A 24915-nucleotide genomic window follows, 5' to 3' on the forward strand; every position below is an offset into this window, starting at 1 on the left:
TTCTAGTTCAGTTCTAGTTCAGTTCTAGTTCAGTTCTAGTTCAGTTCTAGTTCAGTTCTAGTTCAGTTCTAGTTCAGGTCTAGTTCAGTTCTAGTTCTGTTCTAGTTCAGTTCTAGTTCAGTTCTGTACATTTCGAGTTTAGTTCTACTCCGGTTCTAGTTCAGAATTGAACTAAATCAGTTCAGCCAAATTTCGCTTCTAGTTTTTAATTTATGGTCCTACATATACATTGGTGTGAAAAACAAAGGCTGGGGTAGTATTAGAAGAAATGTTGTGAAATGTTAAGTTTAAACAGACTTCTTTGGATTCCATCCTTATACAATTATAGATGTGCATTTCTATATACATATGTATGTTTGTAAAATTGTTATATAAATTAGTATAGTTTGTGTAAAAGTATGTATATGAGATTATGAACATATGTTGGTAGTAAATTTTAATACCTAAAACTTAGTATTTATTTTGCTTTTTACTTTTCCTTTTGTTTGTTTTTCATGTTTTGTATGGAAATGTTTTTGTAAAGTAGTATGTATGCGTAATTTGTAAGTGCTTTTTAATTAGTAAAAACATACTTAAACTGTAATTAAAGTACATAAAAACAAAATACATAAATTTCAAGTACTTTTGTGTGTATGTGTCTGTCTGTATGTCTAACTATCTGTGTTTCGGTCCTTTAGTTTGTCTAATTTGAATATGACGTTTATTTTCGATTTTTTTTGTTTTGTTTTTGTTTTATTGCAACACAAATAACAAATTGTAAATTATTTTTTGTTTATTACATTCGTAACTTTACGTTGATTTTTAATTAGTTGCAAAAGTACTTAAAATTTTATGTTGTTTTTATGCATTCACAGATAGACGTACACTTAAATTATTAGTTATAATTTAATAGATGTGCTTATAATTAATAAATAACTTTTATTATTTTTTTACTTTTTATTAATAGGTTTTTGTGAATGTTCAAGAGTGAAGAGCTGAATAAAAATGTGGATGGATAATCAAGGAAAATCTATTAATTCCAAACTTTGAACTGAAAGTAATTGTGAAAAGCTAAATAAAGTCTTCAAAACTGCCGAAAAAGGATTAGAAGCATGATCGAAGCTTCCTTTAAAATGCCGAGTAATACAATTATCTAAATATGTTCAAAAAATGTAAATAAAATGTGTTTTTGTTTATGGATTTTAAACTGTTTTCTTTTAACTTGTAAACAAAATAAGATTTTATAGTATTGGTGTTAAATAAAAGAATAGGAATTGAACTTTTCTTCAGATTAGAAATTTTATCCCACTGTCTCGCCTATATAGAAATATTTAAAAAAAATTCACATAAGACCCAATATCTTTGGTCGTAGTAGTCGCACCGCAACAAGTTTTGCGGAATTTGAAAGTACAATTCCTGTTACACAGGAGTGCCAAATTTTATAGCTCTATCTTTATCTTTAAAAATAATCAAAATATAGCAATTTTTCTTAAAGTGTTAACATGCGTTTATGTTTATGAATTTGTCTTTGAGAGTGTTCGATTCAAACTCTTGTAACTTTAAAACCAATTGAGATATTTTTATGAAATCAGTTGCATATAAAAGAACGAAAATCAAACTTTTAATTCTAATGAAAAATTTACTCATTAACATGCCACCAGGCCTTCTTTAGTGAATTAAAGTTTACGCCCCTTTACTGTTAATCAAGTGGGCGTGGCAAAACTTTTTTAAAATATTTTCAAAGAGCAATATCGTATCTTCCTGTCTGCAAAATTTTAAGACTATAGCTTTAAAATTAACGAAGTTATAACGATTTTCGTTAAACACTTAAAATTCCATTGATTTTTGAAAATTTTTAATTGCCTCCAAAATTTGATGAGGTACTAGGAGAACAAAATCGACTAGTAGGTGGATTTCTCACAAGTGTTTTCTTTAAACTATTATAACTTCTAAACGAATAGAGATATTTTAATGAAATTGGTGGCAAATGAAAGAGTGGGAATTGTACTTTCTGGTGATGTTGAAAATTCCGCCCACTGCCACGCCTACTTAGTAGAATTCAAGAAAACTTCATTTTATATGTAATATCTTTGCTCCTGATGGTAGTAGATCAAAAATTCTTTGACATGCTAAAAGTGCAATATAATCTCTATAAGATAGCTAAATTTTAAAGTCATATCTTTAAAGATGGTAAAAATATAGAGATTTTTGTTTAAGTGTTAACATACGTTGATGTTTATGTATTTGGCCTTGAAAGTGTTTTATTCAAACTATTATAATTTTTAAACGAATTAAGATATTTTTATAAAATTGGTGTCATATTAAAGAATAAGAATTGTACTTTCTTACGTAATAGAAATTTTCGCCCAGTGCCACGCCTACTTAGAATAATTTCAGATTTTCATTTAAGACTCAACATCTGTTGTCGTAGTAGTCACAGCACAATATCTTTGTCAGAATCTGAAAGTACAATTCCTGTTACACCGGAGTGCCAAATTTTATAGCTCTATCTTTAAAAATGATCAAAATATAGCGATTTTTCTTAAAGTGTTAACATGCGTTTATGTTCATGAATTTGGCTTTAAGAGTGTTTGATTCAAACTCTTGTAACTTTAAAACCAATTGAGATATTTTTATGAAATCAGTGGCATATAAAAAAACAAAAATCATACTTTTAATTCTGATGGAAAGTTTACCCATTAACATGCCCACAAGCCTTCTTTAGTGAATTAAAATTTACGCCCCTTTACTGCTAATCCAGTGGGCGTGGCAAAACTTTTTTAAAATATTTTTAAAGAGCAATATCATATCTTCCTGTCTGCAAAATTTCAAAACCGTAACTTCAAAATTAACGGAGTTGCAAAGAGTTTTGCAGAACACTTAAAATTCCACTGATTTTTGCAAATTTTTAATTGCCTCCAAAATTTGATGAGGTACTAGGAGAACAAAATTGACTAGTAGGTGGATTTCTCACAAGTGATTTCTTTAAACTATTATAACTTTTGAATGGACAGAGATATTGTAATGAAATTGGTGGCAAATGAAAGAGTGGGAATTGTACTTTCTGGTGATGTTGAAAATTCCGCCCACTGCCACGCCTACTTAGTAGAATTCAAGAAAACTACATTTTAAACGTAATATCTTTGTTCCTGATGGTAGTAGATCAAAAATTCTTTGACATGCTAAAAGTGCAATATAATCTCTATAAGATAGCTAAATTTTAAAGTCATATCTTTAAAGATGGTAAAAATATAGAGATTTTTGTTTAAGTGTTAACATACGTTGATGTTTATGTGTTTGGCTTTGAAAGCTAAACTATTATAATTTTTGAACGAATTGAGATACTGTTATAAAATTAGTGTCAAATTAAAGAATAAGAGTTGTACTTTCTTACGTAATAGAAATTTTCGCCCAATGCCACGCCCACTTAGAATATTTTGAAATTTTCATTGAAGATTCAATATCTTTCGTCGTAGTAGTCACAGCTCAATAACTTTTTCAGAATCTGAAAGTACAATTCCTGTTATACCGGAGTGCCAAATTTTATTGTTCTGTCTTTAAAAATGATCAAAATATAGCGATTTTTCTTAAAGTGTTAACATGCGTTTATGTTCATGAATTTGGCTTTGAGAGTGTTTGATTCAAACTCTTGTAACTTTAAATCCAATCGAGATATTTTTATGAAATAAATGGCATATAAAAGAACGAAAATCAAATTTTTAAATCTAATGAAAAATTTACTTATTAACATGCCCACAAACTTTCTTTAGTGAATTAAAGTTTACGCCCCTTTACTCTTAATCAAGTGGGCGTGGCAAAACTTTTTTAAAATATTTTTAAAGAGCAATATCATATCTTCCTGTCTGCAAAATTTCATGACTATAGCTTTAAAATTAACGAAGTAATAACGATTTTTGTTAAATACTTAAAATTCCATTGATTTTTGAAAATTTTTAATTGCCTCCAAAATTTGATGAGGTACTAGGAGAACAAAATCGACTAGTAGGTGGATTTCTCACAAGTGTTTTCTTTAAACTATTATAACTTCTAAACGAATAGAGATATTTTAATGAAATTGGTGGCAAATGAAAGAGTGGGAATTGTACTTTCTGGTGATGTTGAAAATTCCGCCCACTGCCACGCCTACTTAGTAGAATTCAAGAAAACTTAATTTCAACCGTAATATCTTTGCTCCTGATGGTAGTAGATCAAAAATTCTTTCACATGCTAAAAGTGCAATATATTCTCTATTAGATAGCTTAATTTTAATTTCATATCTTGAAAGATGGTGAAAATATAGAGATTTTTGATAAAGTCTTATCATTCGTTGATGTTTATGCATTTGGCTTTGAAAGTGTTTTATTCAAACTATTATAATTTTTTAAAGAATTAAGATATTTTTATAAAATTGGTGTCTAATTAAAGAATAAGAGTTGTACTTTCTTACGTAATAGAAATTTTCGCCCAGTGCCACGCCTACTTAGAATAATTTCAGATTTTCATTTAAGAGTCAATATCTGTTGTCGTAGTAGTCACAGCACAATATCTTTTACAGAATCTGAAAGTACAATTCCTGTTACACCGGAGTGCCAAATTTTATAGCTCTATCTTTAAAAATGATCAAAATATAGCGATTTTTCTTAAAGTGTTAACATGCGTTTATGTTCATGAATTTGGCTTTAAGAGTGTTTGATTCAAACTCTTGTAACTTTAAAACCAATTGAGATATTTTTATGAAATCAGTGGCATATAAAAAAACAAAAATCATACTTTTAATTCTGATAGAAAGTTTACCCATTAACATGCCCACAAGCCTTCTTTAGTGAATTAAAATTTACGCCCCTTTACTGCTAATCCAGTGGGCGTGGCAAAACTTTTTTAAAATATTTTTAAAGAGAAATATCATATCTTCCTGTCTGCAAAATTTCAAAACCGTAACTTCAAAATTAACGGAGTTGCAAAGAGTTTTGCAGAACACTTAAAATTCCACTGATTTTTGCAAATTTTTAATTGCCTCCAAAATTTGATGAGGTACCAGGAGAACAAAATCGACTAGTAGGTGGATTTCTCACAAGTGATTTCTTTAAACTATTATAACATTTGAATGGACAGAGATATTGTAATGAAATTGGTGGCAAATGAAAGAGTGGGAATTGTACTTTCTGGTGATGTTGAAAATTCCGCCCATTGCCACGCCTACTTAGTAGAATTTAAGAAAACTTCATTTTATACGTAATATCTTTGCTCCTGATGGTAGTAGATCAAAAATTCTTTCACATGCTAAAAGTGCTATACATTCTCTATTAGATAGCTTAATTTTAATGTCATATCTTTCAAGATGGTGAAAATATAGAGATTTTTGTTAAAGTGTTATCATTCGTTGATGTTTATGCATTTGGCTTTGAAAGTAATTTATTCAAACTATTATAATTTTTAAACGAATTGAGTTATTTTTATAAAATTGGTGTCAAATTAAAGAATAAGAATTGTACTTTCTTACGGAATACAAATTTTCGCCCAGTGCCACGCCCACTTAGAATAATTTCAGATTTTCATTTAAGACTCAATTTCTGTTGTCGTAGTTGTCACATCACAAAAAAATTGCCAGAATCTCAAAGTACAATTCCTGTTACACCAGAGTGCCAAATTTTATAGCTCTATCTTTAAAAATGATCAAAATATAGTGATTTTTCTTAAAGTGTTAACATGCGTTTATGTTCATGAATTTGGCTTTGAGAGTGTTCGATTCAAACTCTTGTAACTTTAAATCCAACCGAGATATTTTTATGAAATCAGTGGCATATAAAAGAACGAAAATCAAACTTTTAAATCTAATGAAAAATTTACTTATTAACATGCCCACAAACCTTCTTTAGTGAATTAAAGTTTTCGCCCCTTTACTCTTAATCAAGTGGGCGTGGCAAAACTTTTTTAAAATATTTTTAAAGAGCAATATCATATCTTCCTGTCTGCAAAATTTCAAAAACATTGCTTTAAAATTAACTGAGTTATAACGATTTTTGTTAAACACTTAAAATTCCACTGATTTTTGGAAATTTTTAATTGCCTCCAAAATTTGATGAGGTACTAGGAGAACAAAATCGACTAGTAGGTGGATTTCTCACAAGTGTTTTCTTTAAACTATTATAACATCTAAACGAATAGAGATACTTTAATGAAATTGGTGGCAAATGAAAGAGTGGGAATTGTACTTTCTGGTGATGTTGAAAATTCCGCCCACTGCCACGCCTACTTAGTAGAATTCAAGAAAACTTCATTTTATATGTAATATCTTTGCTCCTGATGGTAGTAGATCAAAAATTCTTTGACATGCTAAAAGTGCAATATAATCTCTATAAGATAGCTAAATTTTAAAGTCATATCTTTAAAGATGGTAAAAATATAGAGATTTTTGTTTAAGTGTTAACATACGTTGATGTTTATGTGTTTGGCTTTGAAAGTGTTTTATTCAAACTATTACAATTTTTAAACGAATTAAGATATTTTTATAAAATTGGTGTCAAGTTAAAGAATAGGAATTGAACTTTCTTATGAAGTAGAAATATTCGCCCATAACCACGCCTACATAGAAAAATTTTAAAAATTTCATATAAAACCCAATTGCTTTCGTCGTAGTAGTCACAGCACAATGAATTTGGCAGAATCTGAAAGTAAAATTCCTGTTACACTAAAGAGCCAAATTTTATAGCTGAATCTTTAAAAATTATCAAAATATAGAGATTTTTATTTAAGTGCTTACATGTGTTTGTGTTTAAGAATTTGTCATTGAGACTGTTTGATTCAAACTCTTGTAACTTTAAAACCAATTGAGATTTTTTATGAAATCAGTGGCATATAAAAGAACTAGAATTAGGCTTTTTAATCGATTTTAATTTGTTTATGGGATAATCTAGTGTTTTATGGTTTACGCCACACTTTTGCACTATGGACATGACTTTAGTTGTTTTGATTTAAAAGTCCAATCCTTTCTAGTCAATTTAAACAAAACCACTTAGTTAAGTTTCATTTTATTTACTTCTCATAATAAGTGAACAATTAAATAAATATTTTAAAAAGTTAGGAAATTAATAAAATTTTCCAATAAATTCTTTAAGAATGTTATTTTTTGTTGTAAAACATAACAGTGTTTTAGTGATATTTTATGATAATGATAATGACAATTTATGTAAAGTGAATAAAAATGTATACATGAATTGGTGATATGATTTAAGAGTTTTAAATTATACCTTTACAAATGATTTGAGTTAATTTATGTAAATATAATGTATAACTTATATTAAATGTTTATTTATTATTAATAATATTGAAATATTGTTAAACATTTTTTATAGTTTTCTTTTTTTTTATATAATATAGTAAATTTAAGGCCGGCTCAAAAGTAGCGTTAAGAGAGAATATATAAGAAACATTGTTATTGTTATTGAGCATGTAAGTAAGTAATTAAGTAAGTAGTTATGTATGGAATTATCATCTACCTTGTACAAGTTTAGCCAACAGTTATATAACAAATACAAATACAAGAGGGATTTGAAGAAAATTTGAGAAAAAAAACATTAAGGGTCTTTTTAAACTATTTAACTAAAATAATTTTTATTAACTATTAAGTTACAAATTAACTAATTATTTGTACAAAATAAAATATTGTTTTAGTTTTTTACTATAATTGAGGGCTGGGGTTTTTTTGTTTGTTTTTGTTTTTTAGTTTTAACCCCTAAAACTACTTTAATTTATGGACATTTGCTATAATGAAGTTTGCTTTAGTTATTTGATTTTTACTTGGGAAATATATTTAATAAATTATTTAGTTATTACTAAATATACTAAATATTATTACTTAGTATTACTATTTGTTTTAATAACTATTATTACTTATATATTTATTTCAACGTTTAACTATTTGTTTGTATTTACCGTAAATTAGTATTTCCACCAAAAAATCAATTACTAATTAATATAGGGAAACATTTTGTTTTTAAATAACTAATTCTATTTTCTCTATAATGTTAATTTACAAAAATACATAATTGTTTTTTTTTTTTTGGGGGGAAAAATATTAAAATTTAATGATATGTAAACTAAAACTAAAAATGAGCTAAATTATCACTTACATAATTAGTAAATGTATGTATGTCTATCTATTGACTTAATAATTGTTAATAGACTACTGTTTATAGAAAATAATTTATTTATTGCAATATATTTTTAAATACATAAAACTAAATGGAAAATGTCATTTATCAAATTTGAAGTCTACATTGATATTAATTCAAGCGAAAATTTTAGTTAATTAAAAGCAAATTTTATTTAGCAAATGTTTTAAGGTTAAACTAGAAAGTGGGCATGGTTTATAGCCTTTTCGCAGTGGTGTTATGTATACATTTGTTAATACAATAAGCTAAAATTTTGCTTTAGAAAGTAACATATTCTGCTGAAAAAACCTAAGATAAGAATTGGTTTAGATCAGTGAAGAGTTTTCCTGACAATTGCTTTATCATTAGACTCAGAATAGTGAGAATTAGATAAGGTTTCCATCAAAATAGTGTTTTAAAGAAAAATGTTTATGTTGTTTGTATATCTTAAGAATATTGATGACAAGAAGAGATTATTTAAAAGAGAAGTTATATAAGATCGGGTCAAGAGTTAAATGGAGGGCTATAGGTTCTCACAAACTTTGTTAGAGAGATTTTCGTTTACATAAAAGTTATTTATGCAGAATATCGTTGTGATGCACGAAAAGTTTATGTCATTAAATTTTCAGAATTGGACTTAATGTGGAGCCTAGAGTCTAATGATTACTAATCATTATAAACATTGGCTGTAGCATTTTGTGTAAATTTTAGCACATTTAACATAATCATGAGCACAAAAGCCCTATTTGCGGATACGTCTGCATAGAGGTTCGGTCAAATAATATACCGATTACAAACATTTTCAATAAGCTTTCTTTTTTTAGCCTGAAAAACTTTTATGATCCAAATTTCATCGAAATATCATGAAAAAGTTTACATGGACAGCCAGACGGATGGACGTACAAACAAGTCCTAATCGATTCAGAAAATTATTTTGAATTGATGATTAATACTTAAAGATTGGCGTAGAACCAATATTTTTGGGTGTTTCAAACATCAATACAAACACATAATACCCTCGACATTATCGTAGTGTAGGGTATAAAAAAAGTGCCGCTGAAGTACCCAATTACTCCATGAAGATTGCTGTCAAACTCAAAGGTTTGGGAGCAACAAGTTTTAAGAAGTTTGTGAGCAACAAGTTTCATGTGAGAGAAGAAAATTGGAGTCGATTTAACATGTCCGAAATGCTACTCGAACGCTTTAAATGAAAGCTATTATTACGATAAAATATAGCTTCATTACATCAAACGTGAAGCGTTACAGGTTTGCATACCAACTATCTGTGACACCAAGATAGTATTCCAAGTTTGATGGAACCAAATGGAACATGATGATATCATGTCAGGCCTTAACAGAATACAATCTGTTAGAACTATTAAGAGTGAGTTTTTCAGTTATCAGTAAAGTTACTTATTATCTTATTTTAACTGAGTGTAATTGTCCAATTAAACTGAAGTTATAAGTGAGAAAACACAATTAACAAAAACAATAAAACAATGATTTCAGAAGAACAAAAACATAATATTTTATGTAAATTGTAATTTTCTGATTTGTTTTGTTTCATTAATTATTGTTTTAAATGTTTATTTAACATTTTTCCAAAATTTTCCATTTTACAAAAGTATTGTTTGCAAAAAACAGCTGTTTCATTGTTTATGTTTTTGAGTGAAAACTTGGCAATACTAACAACGTTAACTGAGCTTAAATCTAAAACTGAAAAACACAATTATCGGTTAAAGTCCGCCTTAATTTGTTCCGAGTTTAATCTAACAGCAAGTTAAGCCTAGTTTAACTGATGATTAAGAAACCCGCCCTAAGGAAAAAGTGGTCAAGATATTTTTCCTCACTCGCTCTAACCAACACAACCCCCCCAACCCTACTATTTGTTTCGATCGATCGTTAAAGCATTCTACAGAATACGCATTACTTTAGAACGGGGCATGTGAAATTATTTGAAATTTTTCTTGTCCCTAAAAGATAAGTACGATAAAAAATACTTTGTTGTGTTATTACGTTATTAGATTGCACAAGATCTGTAAACAGTTTACGTAGTTCTGAAAGCGTTCCTAATAAAGTTCGAATATATATTTTTACTATTATTACAAAATTTTAGTGAACAATTTAAAGTTTGAATATTTTTAATACGAAAATTATAATAAGAGCTTACTAAGATATTACTTATAATAACCAATGAAAATATTAATCTTTAATTAAGCACCTTAAGGGAAATTATTAATAAGAAATAAAAATACACAAATAATAATAATACAAAATGACTTACATTAATACAACCATAAATGTCAGAGTACTAACCTACATACATATATTTATATAAAGAATTCCCAGCAGTTCGGTGAGACAGTCTCCAGTTAACTATATAATCTAGAAGTTAGGGTAATCAATCAGTCACCAACTACCCAGATGACTAGTTATTTAACCAGGAGAAAGCTAGTCCAAAGTACAAAGAAGTCAATACATAGCAATACACATTTTTGCTTAAGTTTTTTATTCAAATGTTCACTATCTATATTACTTGGGGACTGTAAGGTGACTGACTGACTCTCCTCTTTAAAAGTATACATTCGTGATGAAAGATCAATTAGGACAAAACTGGTGCTTGTCTTACAAGGAAGTCAACAGTCAGTAAGTTAGTCTAAAGCAGGCAATGCATGTCAATAAACTTTATTGCTTAGTGGCAATGACTATCTTTTTCAGGATACATTGACACTTTACCGAACTGCTGGGTTATGTTTTAATCAGCTTAATAAACCAAAATATGGTAAATAATAAAATAAAAATATTGAATCTTACTTTTGTATTTATTAAGTAATCTCTATATTTATAAACTACTTAATATGATTTTACTGTAAATACATGTACGTATGTTTGTATATTTTTACTAGTAATACGATTATGTCTGTACTTTTTTATATAGTATATAATGATTAATAGATCGGCTCTGAAAAAATGTATTTGCTTTAGAAGATCTTGTTTAAAATAAAAATTTTTTTTCAATGTTTTTTTCGGATATTTCATTATTTGAAAATTTGATAATTTTTAATATTGAAGAACTTGTTGTCTTTTTTTAGAGCATATCTAATGTTTAAATAATATATGATTAATGATTACTAAATTTATTACATAAAAACTATTCATTATTAATAACTATAGTTATAAGGATTTTAAAAGTAGTTACGTTTTACTAATAGTTTATATTCGAAAATTTTAATAAAATTACTAATCAAAGGAATTTGATTTAATGTTTAGAGTTGTCAGTTTTTTATGATTGTAATATAAGATTTTTATAACTTTGTAACACAGTTATGAGCTTAAAAGCTCTATTCGAGGATAATCGAAGATGTGGCTGGTACCAAATTGACATCAAAGTGTTTATATGTTTAATAACATCCGTTGTCAAAGCATATACATACGTATGACAATGAAACGTTGTCAACATTGCAACAATTCGTTGTTGAAATCTAAATTTCATATTTCATCCGTTGTCTAAATGTTAACAATCGTGGTAAGCTCAAGGATTGTTATTAATAATGTTTTTCCTATGCCATACGGCTGTATGGCAGTTAAATTAAAAATTATGTGCCGCTTTCAATCTTTTTCAATAAGCTTCTCAAGGCAGAAAAATACTTATAATCTGAATATCATTTAAATATCTTGAAAACTTCGGCCTGTATCTTGCGCCCAAGGTTTACTTAAACTAACAGACGGTCGGAAAACATGTTCTAATCGGCTTAGAAAGTGATGAGTGAGGGGATCGTCTAAGATCGTTGTAAGATCAATATATTTGGGTGTTGCACAAACTCGTACAATCCACACTACTATACTAGGGTATAAAAAGGTGCCGCTGAAGCACACCAATTGGTGACTACTCCATAAAGATTGTTGTCAAACTCAAACGTTTGCGAGCAACAATTTTCAAACGTTTGCAAGCAAAAAGGATTCATGCAAAAGCATGAAAATTAAAATCAAAAGACCCCCGAAAATCGATTTTATATGTCCTAAATGATACTCGAATGCTTTAAAAGAAAAACAGGGATTCTACATGCTCAATATTTATATGAATCCATCGTTAGAACACTTGGTTGCATGAAACTTAGAATATTATCTTGACGCCATCAAGAGTCTTCTATAAATGTTTGATTCACGTGAATGTTAAGCATGTGATAAGGAGAAGTTACAAGTTGTTGTTTTTATGCTTTGCTATAAAATGTCAAAAATTTCACCGTCTGATGCTATAAATTTAAGGAAAAAATCTGCGTTTTTAGTTTTTCATTTCGTAATCCTGTGTTCTTTCAAAAGGACTTCAAAATTTTAAAAAGTACATTTTTCAAAAAAAAGTATTTAAAAATACTTTTACTAAATAAACAATGTCAAAGTTGGTGTCAAACCAACAAGAAGAATTGGGAAGTTTTTTTATTATTTTTATTTTATACTGTTAGGATAAAAATCTTTCAAAAATGTCTTATAAAATTCTTATCCTTAAAAATCTATTAAAATTTTTAATATTATTTTTTCAAAAAAAAAAAAAATGTTGAAAGATTTTTTATACATTTTTTGTTTCTAATAGAATAAAGTAAATAAAACACAAAATATTTTATTTTTTGTTAGTTTGGCAAAAAAATTGGCATTGTTTGATCAGTGGAAGTATTTTAAAATATTTTTTGAAAAATGTACTTTGAACGCACACAGGATCGCAAATTTAAAAACTAACAAAACAGTTTATATTAAATTTATAGTTTTGTGGCCTCCGGTAGATTAGTGGTTAGAGTTCTAGTCTGGTAGACCGGAGGTGGTGAGTTCGATTCCCACCTGAGGCACTGATTAAGGAGCGCACAACAGACCTGATAGAGGCCTAGCTGTATTTCTTCTGATTTGATGTATATATGTACATCCTCCTATCAAATTAACTTACATCCGGTTCGTGTCTAATTTTGAGTTTCGGACAGTGTATTTTTATAGGTTGTTTCGGAATTTAAGAACCGATTTTTCATTATATATAGCAATCTTCTCTAATGTATATCTAAACGTATTGTTCAGTTGCAAAAATATCTGGAACTCAAATTTTTACTTAAAATTGATTTCAACAAACATGCAGACGGACAGACAGACATACAAAGAAGCATTCGGAATAGAAGTAGCGGACTCCATTATCTCTATACTATATATATATTATAATATCGGAAAAGTTATATAGTAGAAATTTCAAATTTGGCGCTGCTATAGCATCTCGAATTTGGCAAAAAATTAATATAATTAAAAAAAAAACCTGATATAATGCCTATATTCTCGGATCTTATTCGGATTCAGTGCAGCCGTAATTTTTTTCATTCGTGACTATTGGCGATTAAGGTTTTAACAAAAAACCAACTGACAACTTTAAAATAAGACTACACTAGTAATCTGTTATTCCAAGAATTATGAATAAAAAAATAAATTTTAATTTTAAATAAAAATAAACAATTTACAACCTTAACATCACAACTTATTGACAATAATAAAAGTTAATATTGAAATATTGACTTTAAACTTTTGCAAAATAAATCACAGTTTTTTTTTTACAATAAGTCATGATGGTAATGATGTTTTTTTGAAAACAAAATTGTTATTACTATTACTACTGGTTTAAAGACTATAATAAAAAAAACACTATCATGATGATGATAAAAATAATGATAATGATATTGTATGTATGTTGAAAAATAAATAATATATATATTTGTACTATATTGTAAAATTCTACATAATTCACATAAAGAGATAGATAGAGAGAGAGAGAGACAAGGGACTAAGGAAGGGAAGACAAACCCGGTTAAGAGTTTAAGTATAATAAAGTAATAATAATATATAAAATAAAAAATATATATAAACAAATAAAATTTAAATAATAAATAGAAAAACCAGATAAGAGAAAACAAAACAACAACAACAAAAATATTATAATAAAATAAAATATGATAATAAAAATATGAAATACTATGCATAAATATTATACAAGAAGAATAAAAGAAATATGAAAATAAAAAAAATAATAAAAAAAATTTAAAATCCTTTTTTTTGCGAAATGCACACAGACGTCCATGTATTTGTTATAAGAGAGTGTGTAATGGTAGATGTCACGTTTAACATTTTAAAAATATGAAAATATATAAATATGAGAGGGGAAAAAAATCAAGTAAAAACAAAATAAAATATACTACTAGTACAATCATTATAATGACACAGGAATGAAGAAAAGAAAAAAAATAAATATATGCACATAAATAAAACCATTTAAATGCGAAAAAAAAGTCTTGGTTAAAAAGTTAAGTATCGCGTTTATATCAAAAGAAAGTCAAGGTTTTCAACTTGTGATGGAAATAATAATAAAAAATGAATTGAATAAAAATTCATTTAAAATGCAACTAGTAAGAAAATGAATAAATCAGAGTAACTAGTTGTAAGAAGTAACTATTTAAATTTGAAATAAATAAGATGATAATACAATTTCTTGAGAGTTAATAAACATCTGTAAGAATTTTAACGTTTTGAAGAGAGATATTTATTAATAATTAACTTAGTTACCAAAGTATACTTTTCTAAACGATTGCAAATATAAATCAGAATCTAAATCGGAATATAAAATTTTGAAAATTTAAGACTTTTTAATAGCCCGAAGACTCATTTATTTCTAAAATATATTACGTCATCTAAAATCTCAGTAGGTCTACTTATACAATCTTCCATTCGAGATATCTTGACATATGTATGTCAAGGTTAACATCGAAATGGAGATGAAGTAGCGGTATCGGTATTTTGACTTATTTGGGTATTGGTATCGGTATTTAAGCTATTTTAGCGGTAACGATAGCTTACCAATAATAATTTTTCTCGAATCAAACAGTAAATCAAGTTTTTTAAGTTTAGCATACGATATCTCGAAAATTTGATTATGAAGACCTAGATCTCCGGGTTTCCACTTGTTTCTTTCCACAACTGTTAGTTTTCTTTTAACATACATTTCTGTTATTTCTATTCATAAGCATACAGCTACTTTGAAGCGTTTGTGGATCCATATTAATTGGGTGCCATAAGCGATGGAAACTTAATCTTTGACGATAACTCAAAGAGAAGGAAGACAATAACCCCTATCACCAATAGAAGTGAACATTTTATTCCCATGAAATTTTCATTTCTCACGAAGGGAAAATTGCTATCGTGAATTTGTTGTGAAAAATTCATTCACAATAGTTGATTTTGTAGGGAACAGCTGTTCAATGTTTACAAAATTCCATAAACCGATTTCACAACAGGAGATTTTTTTCACGACAATAAAGTAGGTCAACGAAAAAAATGAAATAATATAAATGAAAAATTAATATTTCACGTGAAATGGTGATTGGCGATAGAGGTGAATGTTGCATTTTTTTAAAAGTCAGCTGCTTGAATTTCATAAGCATTAAAATCGAGAAACCTCGAAAGTCTGAAATGCTTCTTGAATGCTATAAAATAAACTTTTTTGGCACCGCAAAACTTCCCTCGATGGAAAATGGATAACTTCCGATAAAATGGATCTTTTAGAATAACTCAAAGATCATTGATTGAATGTTATATAAGAAAACACATTTTGGATATTTTACGATAATATGAAGAGTAAGAGATCGTTTGGACATATTGGAGCCCACCGGATCGATATCCGAGGCAATATATGTGAAATCTAACACGACATCCAAATTGGCGTCAATATCGATTGCAATTATAATGCTATAGATTTAATGGGTAGAAAAAATTCTATTAACTACGAGTGATCGCGAAGATCACTCAGAATTTACGTAGAGATAAAGATCTCTTAAGGCAGCCAAAATAGTTAAAATAGCAAGAACCCAAAGCGTAATCGATCGTATCGATCATTAAGACCGCAAGCAGTCGGCCATGAAAAAGTTGTATTTAACTTTCGGTCACATGTTGCATGATGGGGAAGTTTTATCTCAAGCGACTAATAGTCTAGACCTTAAACTGTCCGTCATGAGGATTTGTTTTAATCAAAGCAGAAAAATTCTCTTTTTGAAGAGAATTCTCTATTTAGTAGCACCGATTGTTGCTGAACAGACAACTGCTGGAACCCTCAATCGAATACAACTGATTTGTGGTTAAAACTCAAGCGGTCAGACATAAACAAGTTGTATTCCATCGCATCAACGCTCTTTCAAATGTAGCAATACTTTGCAAAACTATATATAAAGAAGTTGTAGGAAAGTTGATACAACAATTGGCTTGGCTTGCCTGTACGACTACGATTTGTTTTGCTCGATACTTAATGTTTTATCCAGGTAATGTTTGCGATTATGCCAAATTGACTAGATTCGTTCTTAGTTTAAGAAGATGAGCAGTTATTTTGACAAAGTAATTACAAATGTTTACATATTTTTGATGGAAAAACGGGCAAAAGGTCAGAGTTAATAAACGCAATACTTTGAATAAATTTATATTTTACTAAATGTTTAAAAAAAGCTAAAAATTAAAAAAACTAAAGTTATACACTTTAAGAAAGTAATAAAAAAAAAATATCGAAATATTAAACCTATTCAATTAAATTAGAAAATTCAATGGAAAAATACTTAGAAAATAAATTTAAAAAAGTTATTGTTTTAATTTATAGTTGACAATATCGATATTTACCAAGAAATTTTAATAGAGAAAAAACTAAATAATTGTAAAGAATAAACATCAAATACCCTTTTACATGGTGTCACAGATAAAATCAGTATCTCGGGAATTAGTAAATAAATACATGTGTAAAAATAGAATAGAAACAATAACATTTCCCGGAAACAACTAAGCACACACATACATACATACATACATACATACATACATACATACATGTGTACTCGCTCTTACGCAAAAAACGGATATGTTTGAAACGCAAGAAAAAACTCAGAAAGAAAAACGGAAAAACTAAAAGAAAAATATTGAATAAAAATAAGAATCAAATAAATGTAATTAAAAAGTTAATTGGTATTTTACTGTGTGCATTTCCACAAGGAGGATATAGAAAAAAAAATAATAACAAACCAGACGACAAGCGTATGGTTGGTTTCCAATGAAACTACTAATTATATCAATTCAATTAAAATAACATATTTTAACTTGTACAGAAAACAAGAGAACTCTAAAAAATTGAAACTTAATAAATCTTTGATTTATTAAGTTTAAATTAAAGTTTAAATTAAATAAGAATTTTTAAAAAAATATCTAAACTAATAGGATAATAATAAATAAATATATAGTTAGTAACCAAAACCAAAGAAGAAAACAAAATAACAACAAAACAAGAAATGAGTTAGGAAAAAAAAACTAAAAACAAAAAAAGAAAAAGGGGTGAGGGTGGGGGGTGAGTATTACTTGCATGCAAACAAACGTACAATGGCCGGCCTATGTAGTACCCAAACACCCACTTTGGCCATTTGAGCTTGAACGCCCTTTGCCTGTAGTCCTTTGACAGCTCCTTCAGCATATGCAGGACATTCAAAGTCCACAAAACCATAACCTAAAATTTGTAAAAGAAAAAGAAAAACGAGATATAAGAGCAAAAAAAAAAAGAAAGAAAAATAAAATATAGATTTCAGTATTATTAGGGAATATTTAAAGTTAATAAAAAACAAAAACAATTTAAAAACAACACATGCACATACACAGTTAATAGAACCACTAGACAAAATTTGTATAAAATATTAAATAAATTTAATAAATATTTAATTTAAATACTTAAAGCAGGCTTTATAATAAGAGTTAATTATAAAAAATAATTTAAAATTTTTTCTTTAAATATTAAGGTTTCATATGCAAATGCTTAAAAGTCTCGCAATTTTAACTTTTTATCCCCTACACCACTTTAGTAGGGAGATTATACCCACCTTTATGCAAAAGCAATCAGCCTACAAACATTTATTGTGCCGATTTAGCTAAAACCGTCCGTCTACCCTTTTGTCTGTCTATCCGCCCTTCTGTCCGTCCGTCCATGTAAACGTTGTAATCTAACTATAGACAACAATTTTCAAGATAACTTAACAAATTAGTAAAAAGTTATACTTTTCTAAGTGATTAACCCGCGCTTATTACGAATCTGATATCAGATTTCCTCTATCACTTTTCGAATTTGAAATATCGTGTCCTGAATTAAAAAAAAAAAAATAAATTTTTTAAACATGTTGTGTTAGCAACAAGACAACTTTATTTATAAAACAGGATTGAATTTTTTGTTTAACTTCATTCCGAAATATTTTTATTTATTTTTGATTAAAAAAAGAGATTTCCTACAAGAGAGCTCATAGGAGAGTAAGGGAAATATGGACCTATCCTTATCAATGTTGGTACGTCTATTACAAAAATCGGTAGTGCTACGGGGGCTAGGCGAAATAATGTGCCGATTTCAATCTTGGACCCAAAGAAAAGTATGTGCCAAATTTCATCAAATTATCTTGAAATTTGTGAGCTATAGCGTCCGCACAAGGTTTACATGGACACACAGACAGACAGACGGATGGACAGACAGACGGACGGACAAACTAAATTGACTCAGAAAGTTGTCTGTAAGATGGGTGTAGAACCAATATTTTTGGGTGTTACAAACATCAGCGCAATTCGGAAATTCTATTTTATCAACTTTAAAGTAAAGTCTTAACATGTGCTACATCTCTTTTTTTCTTCGAGATATCTTCACCTAAAGCTTGAAAACTTACGGTTTTCGGAAGGAAGGTATTATGCTTTGTAAATATTGTTTGAAACAAACAAAAACATTAGATCTACAACTTTCTTAAGGTAATTGAATCGACTCAAAATCAATTTCTGTTTCTACTTAACTATGTCTGTCCGTCCGTAAATTTTCACGACAAATATCTCCGTAATTACAGAAGTTTTTTTCAACAATTTTATATTTTTCAGAAAAAAATGTGAAAATTGAAACATATAAACTTTTGTGTGAATATAGTACGAAAAATTTCAGTTTGTATTAATTTATTGTTATATCGAGTTTTTCGTGACAATATTACGAAGACTAAAGAAGATCTGTCAGATGTCTAAGCCTTTATTTTAAAGCAGAAACAAAGTGGTCTTTTTAATGGTATATAACGTTTGTCTTGACATTTATGAAGTTTTTTTGAGGACAGGATATCTCTAATCGCAGATATGAAAAAAATACAGAGACCTGTTTAATCCATTAAAAAAAGTTTACTTTAGTCTCTGGGTTAAAGATTTGTAGTTATGTGAAATGCAACAAAATTCGGTACAAGATCTTTTCAGAATATAATAATTATACCGCAAATATATAGGGGATTTTATCTTAAGTGATTCAGCTTTGAAACCCAGTTAGTAGTTTAGGCAAAATTTTTTAAGAAGATCGGTCAAGAAATCAAGTTAAGTTTGCCTTTTTATCTAAATATGTTTCATCTATGATGCTATTTGTCTCAAATGAATGAAAAAGATTTATCTTCAAACTTATGGAGAAACATAAAAAATTGACTTCTAGCTTAGGTCTCTTAGAATCTCGTAGAATGCTATTAGATATCAAAAACAATGAGAACGAAAATAAAAGTATGACATGCCAAGGGTGCCCTACATCAAGTCTTCTTTGTAATGCACAACACCCTTGTGAAATACTCCTTATTTACTATTTCTATGTTTATTTTGTTTTGCCCTAATAGGATCAGCCGAATCTGAAGTATTTGTGCAATACGAAGGGCATCTTAAATTATTTATTAAATCATTTGAAAAGACTAGTATCTATTCTATTAACGAAATATTTTTTGATGTCATCAAATTTTATGTTTTCAAATGTGAATGAAACTAATCGGAAAGTTATTTCAACCCAGATACCATAATATACTTTTTTCTAAAGTACTGAGTTGCCTTGAAACTGGTCTCAGAATTTCTATATCATATTTGATGTCATGAGGTCTAATGATGAGATGTTTTCAAATGTGAATGAAACTAATTGGTAAGTTATTTCAACAAAGAGACTATAATATACTTTTTCTAAACGACTGAGTTGCCTTGAATCTGAATCCTCAGAATATCTATATCATATAAGGTTTTCGAGATATCGTGTTCTGATGTCATAATATACCTTTTCTAAAGGACTGATCTGCTCTAAATCTTTCCTCAGAATTTCTATATTGTATCAGGTTTTCGTGATATCGTGTTCTAGGAATTAAAATCATCTTTAGCCATTTTTGAGACATTATAAAAGTGTTGAGACTTCTTTATTTATAAAGTGTATCTCATTTGAAAGGCTAATGTATGGACTTTAAAATTAAGGTTTATTATATCTCTATTATCCTTCGAGATATTTTAACGTAATGCATGAAATAATAAAGAGTATAGAACAGAGTTTTTTTTTAAAGTCAACAGATTTAAGTCTTAGATGACATTACAAATTGTGTAAATGAAGATGTCTTTGTGTGATTATAACGTCTCCAATGTGGCCAAAAATGGGATTTTTGAAACGATATCTGTAAAATATTATGTGATGGGGAAATTCAGCTCTAATCACTCCTCTAGAAAGGTAAACTCCTTAGCCTCTGGGTTTCAATCCAACTAATGTTGCGGTCCGACTGTCGTAAGTCCAAATCAAACATCGGCGGAATGTAGAGTCCGTGTGAAAGAGAACAAAGTTATATTTTGGCCTCTCTATTTTGTATCAAATAATGATTCTGACCGACTGCCGTTAGTCCAAATTAGACATAGTCAGAGTCTGGCGTCTTTGTGAAAGCAATAGAACATAACATTTTACTTTTTAAGGTCAAGACAGCTTTTTTGCAAAATTAAAGCGTTAATTTATTTGTATGTCTAAAATATAGATTAGGTCGGAACAAATTATAAAAGTAAAACGTATGTATATATACTGTCTATTTTTCATTAATTTACTTTAACATACATGCAAAATTTTTCTCAAACAAAAAAGCCTGTTAGAATAAATGTAAACAAATTTTATACAAATTTAATTAAAACAGTTTTCAAACAATAAATTTTACTATACAATAAGTTTTAATAAATGTTAAAATTAAAAACTATTAATAAATAATTCACATATTATTTAAATAACTAGAAAATTTTATAAATATAAAATATACAATTAGTTACGTTTAGTTTATACATATTTAAAGTTTAAAAATATTTTACTACACGTTTATTACAATATGAATATATATAATAAAATACCAAAGTGCAATTTCATGATTTATGTATGATCAAATCAAATCACAACGAATATAAAGAAATTATAAAAAAAATAAATATTTAAACAATTAAACAGAAAAAAAACTAATAACAAATACCTTATGAAAAAAAAACTAAAACTATTTCTATTTAACTAAAAACACTAATTAAAAATTTATATAAAAAACCAAAGCCAATAAAAGAGAGAGAAACACGAAAAAAGTTAAATTAATTACACATATTAAACAAAATAATTAATTAGTAAAAAGTGTTTTATTTTTATATACAGAAAAAAAATCAAACAAACAAACACATTGATATAAATAAAATAATTAAGAATACACGTAAACAAACACTCACACTCAAGCACACACACACATACACAAAACATACTCACACACACGCACACACGTTTACAAACACATATACAAATAAGTACAAAAATTACAATAAAAAGGAAAAAAGAAAAGTATAAAACTAAAATTGATGAAAAATGGTGAAAAGCAAAAAATACCTTTACATTTATTTGTTGTTTTATCTAAAATAGCCTTGGTGGATATAATAGTTCCATATCTGTATGTTTTAAGAGAAGAAAAAGTAAAAAAAATAAAATTCAGTATAATATGCCACAAAAGAGAATAATAGTTTTTTATGTTTTTATATAAAAAAAACAATTGATAATAATTATTGTAAACTAAAAAAGTTTTTGTTTAAATGCATCGTATATCATTTATTGTTAACAAATTGATTTTTTTCCTGGTTTTATTATAAAATAGTGTAATCTAAATTTACTGGTATCAATTGGGAAGTTTCTGAGTTAGAGAATCGTTTATGGTGGGATAGATTTAGTATAAAAAAAAAAATGGTTTAAAACGGCCATCGAGACACAAAGAATTTCCTAAACTATAGTTCAACCTATAGACTAAAGTATAGTCCAGACCATAGATTAGACTATACCGCAGAGTATAAAGACGACTATAGTATTATTCAGATTATGGACTAGACTATTATAGTTCAGATTTAAGACTTAAATATAGTCCAGACTATATACATGACAACAGTTCAGATTATAGACTTTAGACTAAACTAGCCAATAGTTTGGATTATTCATACTACAATCCAGACTATAACCTAGGATTTAGAATAGACTGTCGTCCAGACTATAGACTAGGAAATCCTCCATATTATAAGACTAAAGTCGAGATTATAAACCTGAGAGATCAGACCATACACCAGACTAAAGACAAGACTATAGTCCAGATATAGACGACACTATAATCCAGACTAGCGGCTTGATTAAACACTATACTATAATACAAACTAAAGACTAAACTCTTACTAACTAGACTATAGTCTAGACTTTACATAAGTCTCTAATCCAGAATATAGATCACAATGTAGTGTGGACTATAGTCGACTCTATACACCAGATTATAAAATATGTAGACTATAGAACAGTCCTGACTAAATGAGACTAAAATAGTTTAACGTTCAGTTTATATATCAGACTATATTATAGAATATAGTTCAGACTGTAGACGACTCTATAATACAGACTATAGACTAGACCAGAGTCCCGATTATACACGATAATATAGTACACTTAAGATCAGACTCTAATTTAGACTAAAGTCGACTTTATACACCAGGCTATAGATCAGATATATAGACCAGACTATAGACCATACCATATATGTAGACTTTAGACAAAGCTATATTCGCGGCTATAGACATGACTAGACAACATTCCAGACTATAAATTAAACTATATACAATACTGTAGTCCACTTTATATATCAGACTATGCTTCAGATTATAAGTAAGACTATAGTCAAGAAAAAAGACCTGTCTATAGACAATATTATAATTCAGCTTAGAGACCAGACTATGGACCAGAATGTGGGCCAGACTATAGACTAGATTATAGATCAGAATATAGTCCAGAGTATAGTCCCGACTATAATCGAGGATAAAGTTGAGTCTATAATCAAGACCTTAGTCCAGACTTTATTAGAGACAATAGCTCAGACTATAGTCAAGGCTATAGCCCATACTACAGTTGAAGCTATAGTCCAGACTAGTCCAAAATATAGACTAGATCATATACGAGACTATAAATCTGATTGTATTCCAGAGTATAGTTTATACTATACTAATCAGACTATAGTTCTGATTATAGTATAGATTATATTTCAGACCCTAGTCCATGCTATAGTTAAGAATTACACCATTTCATAATAATTCAATTAAAATACGATAAAAATTTTCAATAAATTAAAAAAAATGTCTTAATTGTAAAAAAACTAAAACTTACTGTGCACACATAGTAACTAAATCTTTATCGGTTGTGCCTTGCTGTAAACCTCTAATATATAAATTTGTTTTTGACAATTGTTCGCCTTGTTGATTTTGTGTTGTACCATTATTAGGACCCATTGTTGTATTTGTATTGGTATTACTTAGACTAGTACTTAATGTTCCACTTTGGGATCCAGTATTTGATGAGCTGCTTGAATTTGTATTGCTTGGTGATGTTGCGGTTGGAACACGTTGACCGTACTGAAAATACAAAAAAAAAAAAAAATAAATAAACATATAATTAACATAATACTTTTATGCACATTAAGGATATCTTAACCATAATCTGTTTCCTTATCACAGGATTTTTAAAAAAAAAGAAACATTTACACTTTAAATTATTTTGCAATTAAATTGTTTAAAACTTTTATCAGAAGCAGCTTCTGGCCAAAGTTGGAAAAAATCAGGTATGTAGTGCAAATATAAATCTTTTTCTTTCCTCTTTTTTATTGAATTTTTTAATCATGTAACGCACATAGTGTTCAAACACATACATTCATCTGCTATATAATTTATTTATTTTTTGCTTTGGGGCTTTTATAAAATTTTACATGTAAACTAAAGAGAAAAAGTTGAATAAAAAGTGTAAAAAAATTAAACAGGTACAAAATATTACAAAGTATAAGTAAGATAGTATTTTTAAAATTCTACAAAATGGTCTGTGTGTGTGTTTGTAATACTGAGTTGATAATTGTGTGTATGAAAAGACTGACTACTACTGAAAGTGCAAGCTGCAGCATATTATGAACTTTTAAATATCATGTGTTTTCAGTTACAGACCTTTTTTTGCTCCTTACTTGATATGAACTTAATTCTATATTTCTTTCATTTTACTCAAGTAGTAGAGTACAGTACTAAAGATGGGTGTGCATTTGTAGATAAAGTACATGAAGTAGATTAAATTTATTTGATAATAAAATGTAGTCCTTTTTTCTTTTTCTAGAAAGGTGAGAGAAAACGACACTGTTTGATAAGAGTTAGTAAAAAGATTTAAACCTGTTTTTAATAGGATGACTCAATTTTTTAACCCTAAAATTAACTTAAATCATTTCATATAAGGAAGGGAAATTACTTGATGTACTTCTTATACAGATCTCGGTAATATAGATATCTTTCTATCTGTCTATCTATCTATCTATCTATCTATCTATCTATCTATCTATCTATCTATCTATCTATCTATCTATCTATCTATCTATCTATCTATCTATCTATC

The 24915-nt window shown here is 28.1% G+C and overlaps 1 protein-coding gene and 1 long non-coding RNA gene across 2 annotated transcripts in view; one reads left to right on the forward strand and one right to left on the reverse strand.

Annotated features, from left to right (window-relative positions):
* LOC124420465 overlaps window positions 1-1179 on the forward strand; it is an 80015-nt gene extending 78836 nt beyond the window's left edge. The window contains exon 2 of the long non-coding RNA XR_006941231.1: window positions 947-1179. This is a non-coding gene — a long non-coding RNA (uncharacterized LOC124420465). The remainder of the gene's footprint in view (window positions 1-946) is intronic.
* Window positions 1180-17451: 16272 nt separating this feature from the next.
* Window positions 17452-24915, reverse strand: part of LOC111686176 (protein alan shepard) — a 48506-nt gene continuing 41042 nt past the window's right edge. Inside the window, exons 4-6 of the mRNA XM_046951345.1 lie at window positions 23656-23900; window positions 21856-21914; window positions 17452-17676 (exon numbers count right to left, since the gene is read on the reverse strand). Coding sequence (XP_046807301.1) covers window positions 17528-17676; window positions 21856-21914; window positions 23656-23900 — 453 coding nt within the window. The 3' untranslated portion in view covers window positions 17452-17527. The remainder of the gene's footprint in view (window positions 17677-21855; window positions 21915-23655; window positions 23901-24915) is intronic.

Source organism: Lucilia cuprina, chromosome 5, assembly GCF_022045245.1.
Source record: "Lucilia cuprina isolate Lc7/37 chromosome 5, ASM2204524v1, whole genome shotgun sequence".
NCBI classification, from domain to species: Eukaryota; Metazoa; Arthropoda; class Insecta; order Diptera; family Calliphoridae; genus Lucilia; species Lucilia cuprina.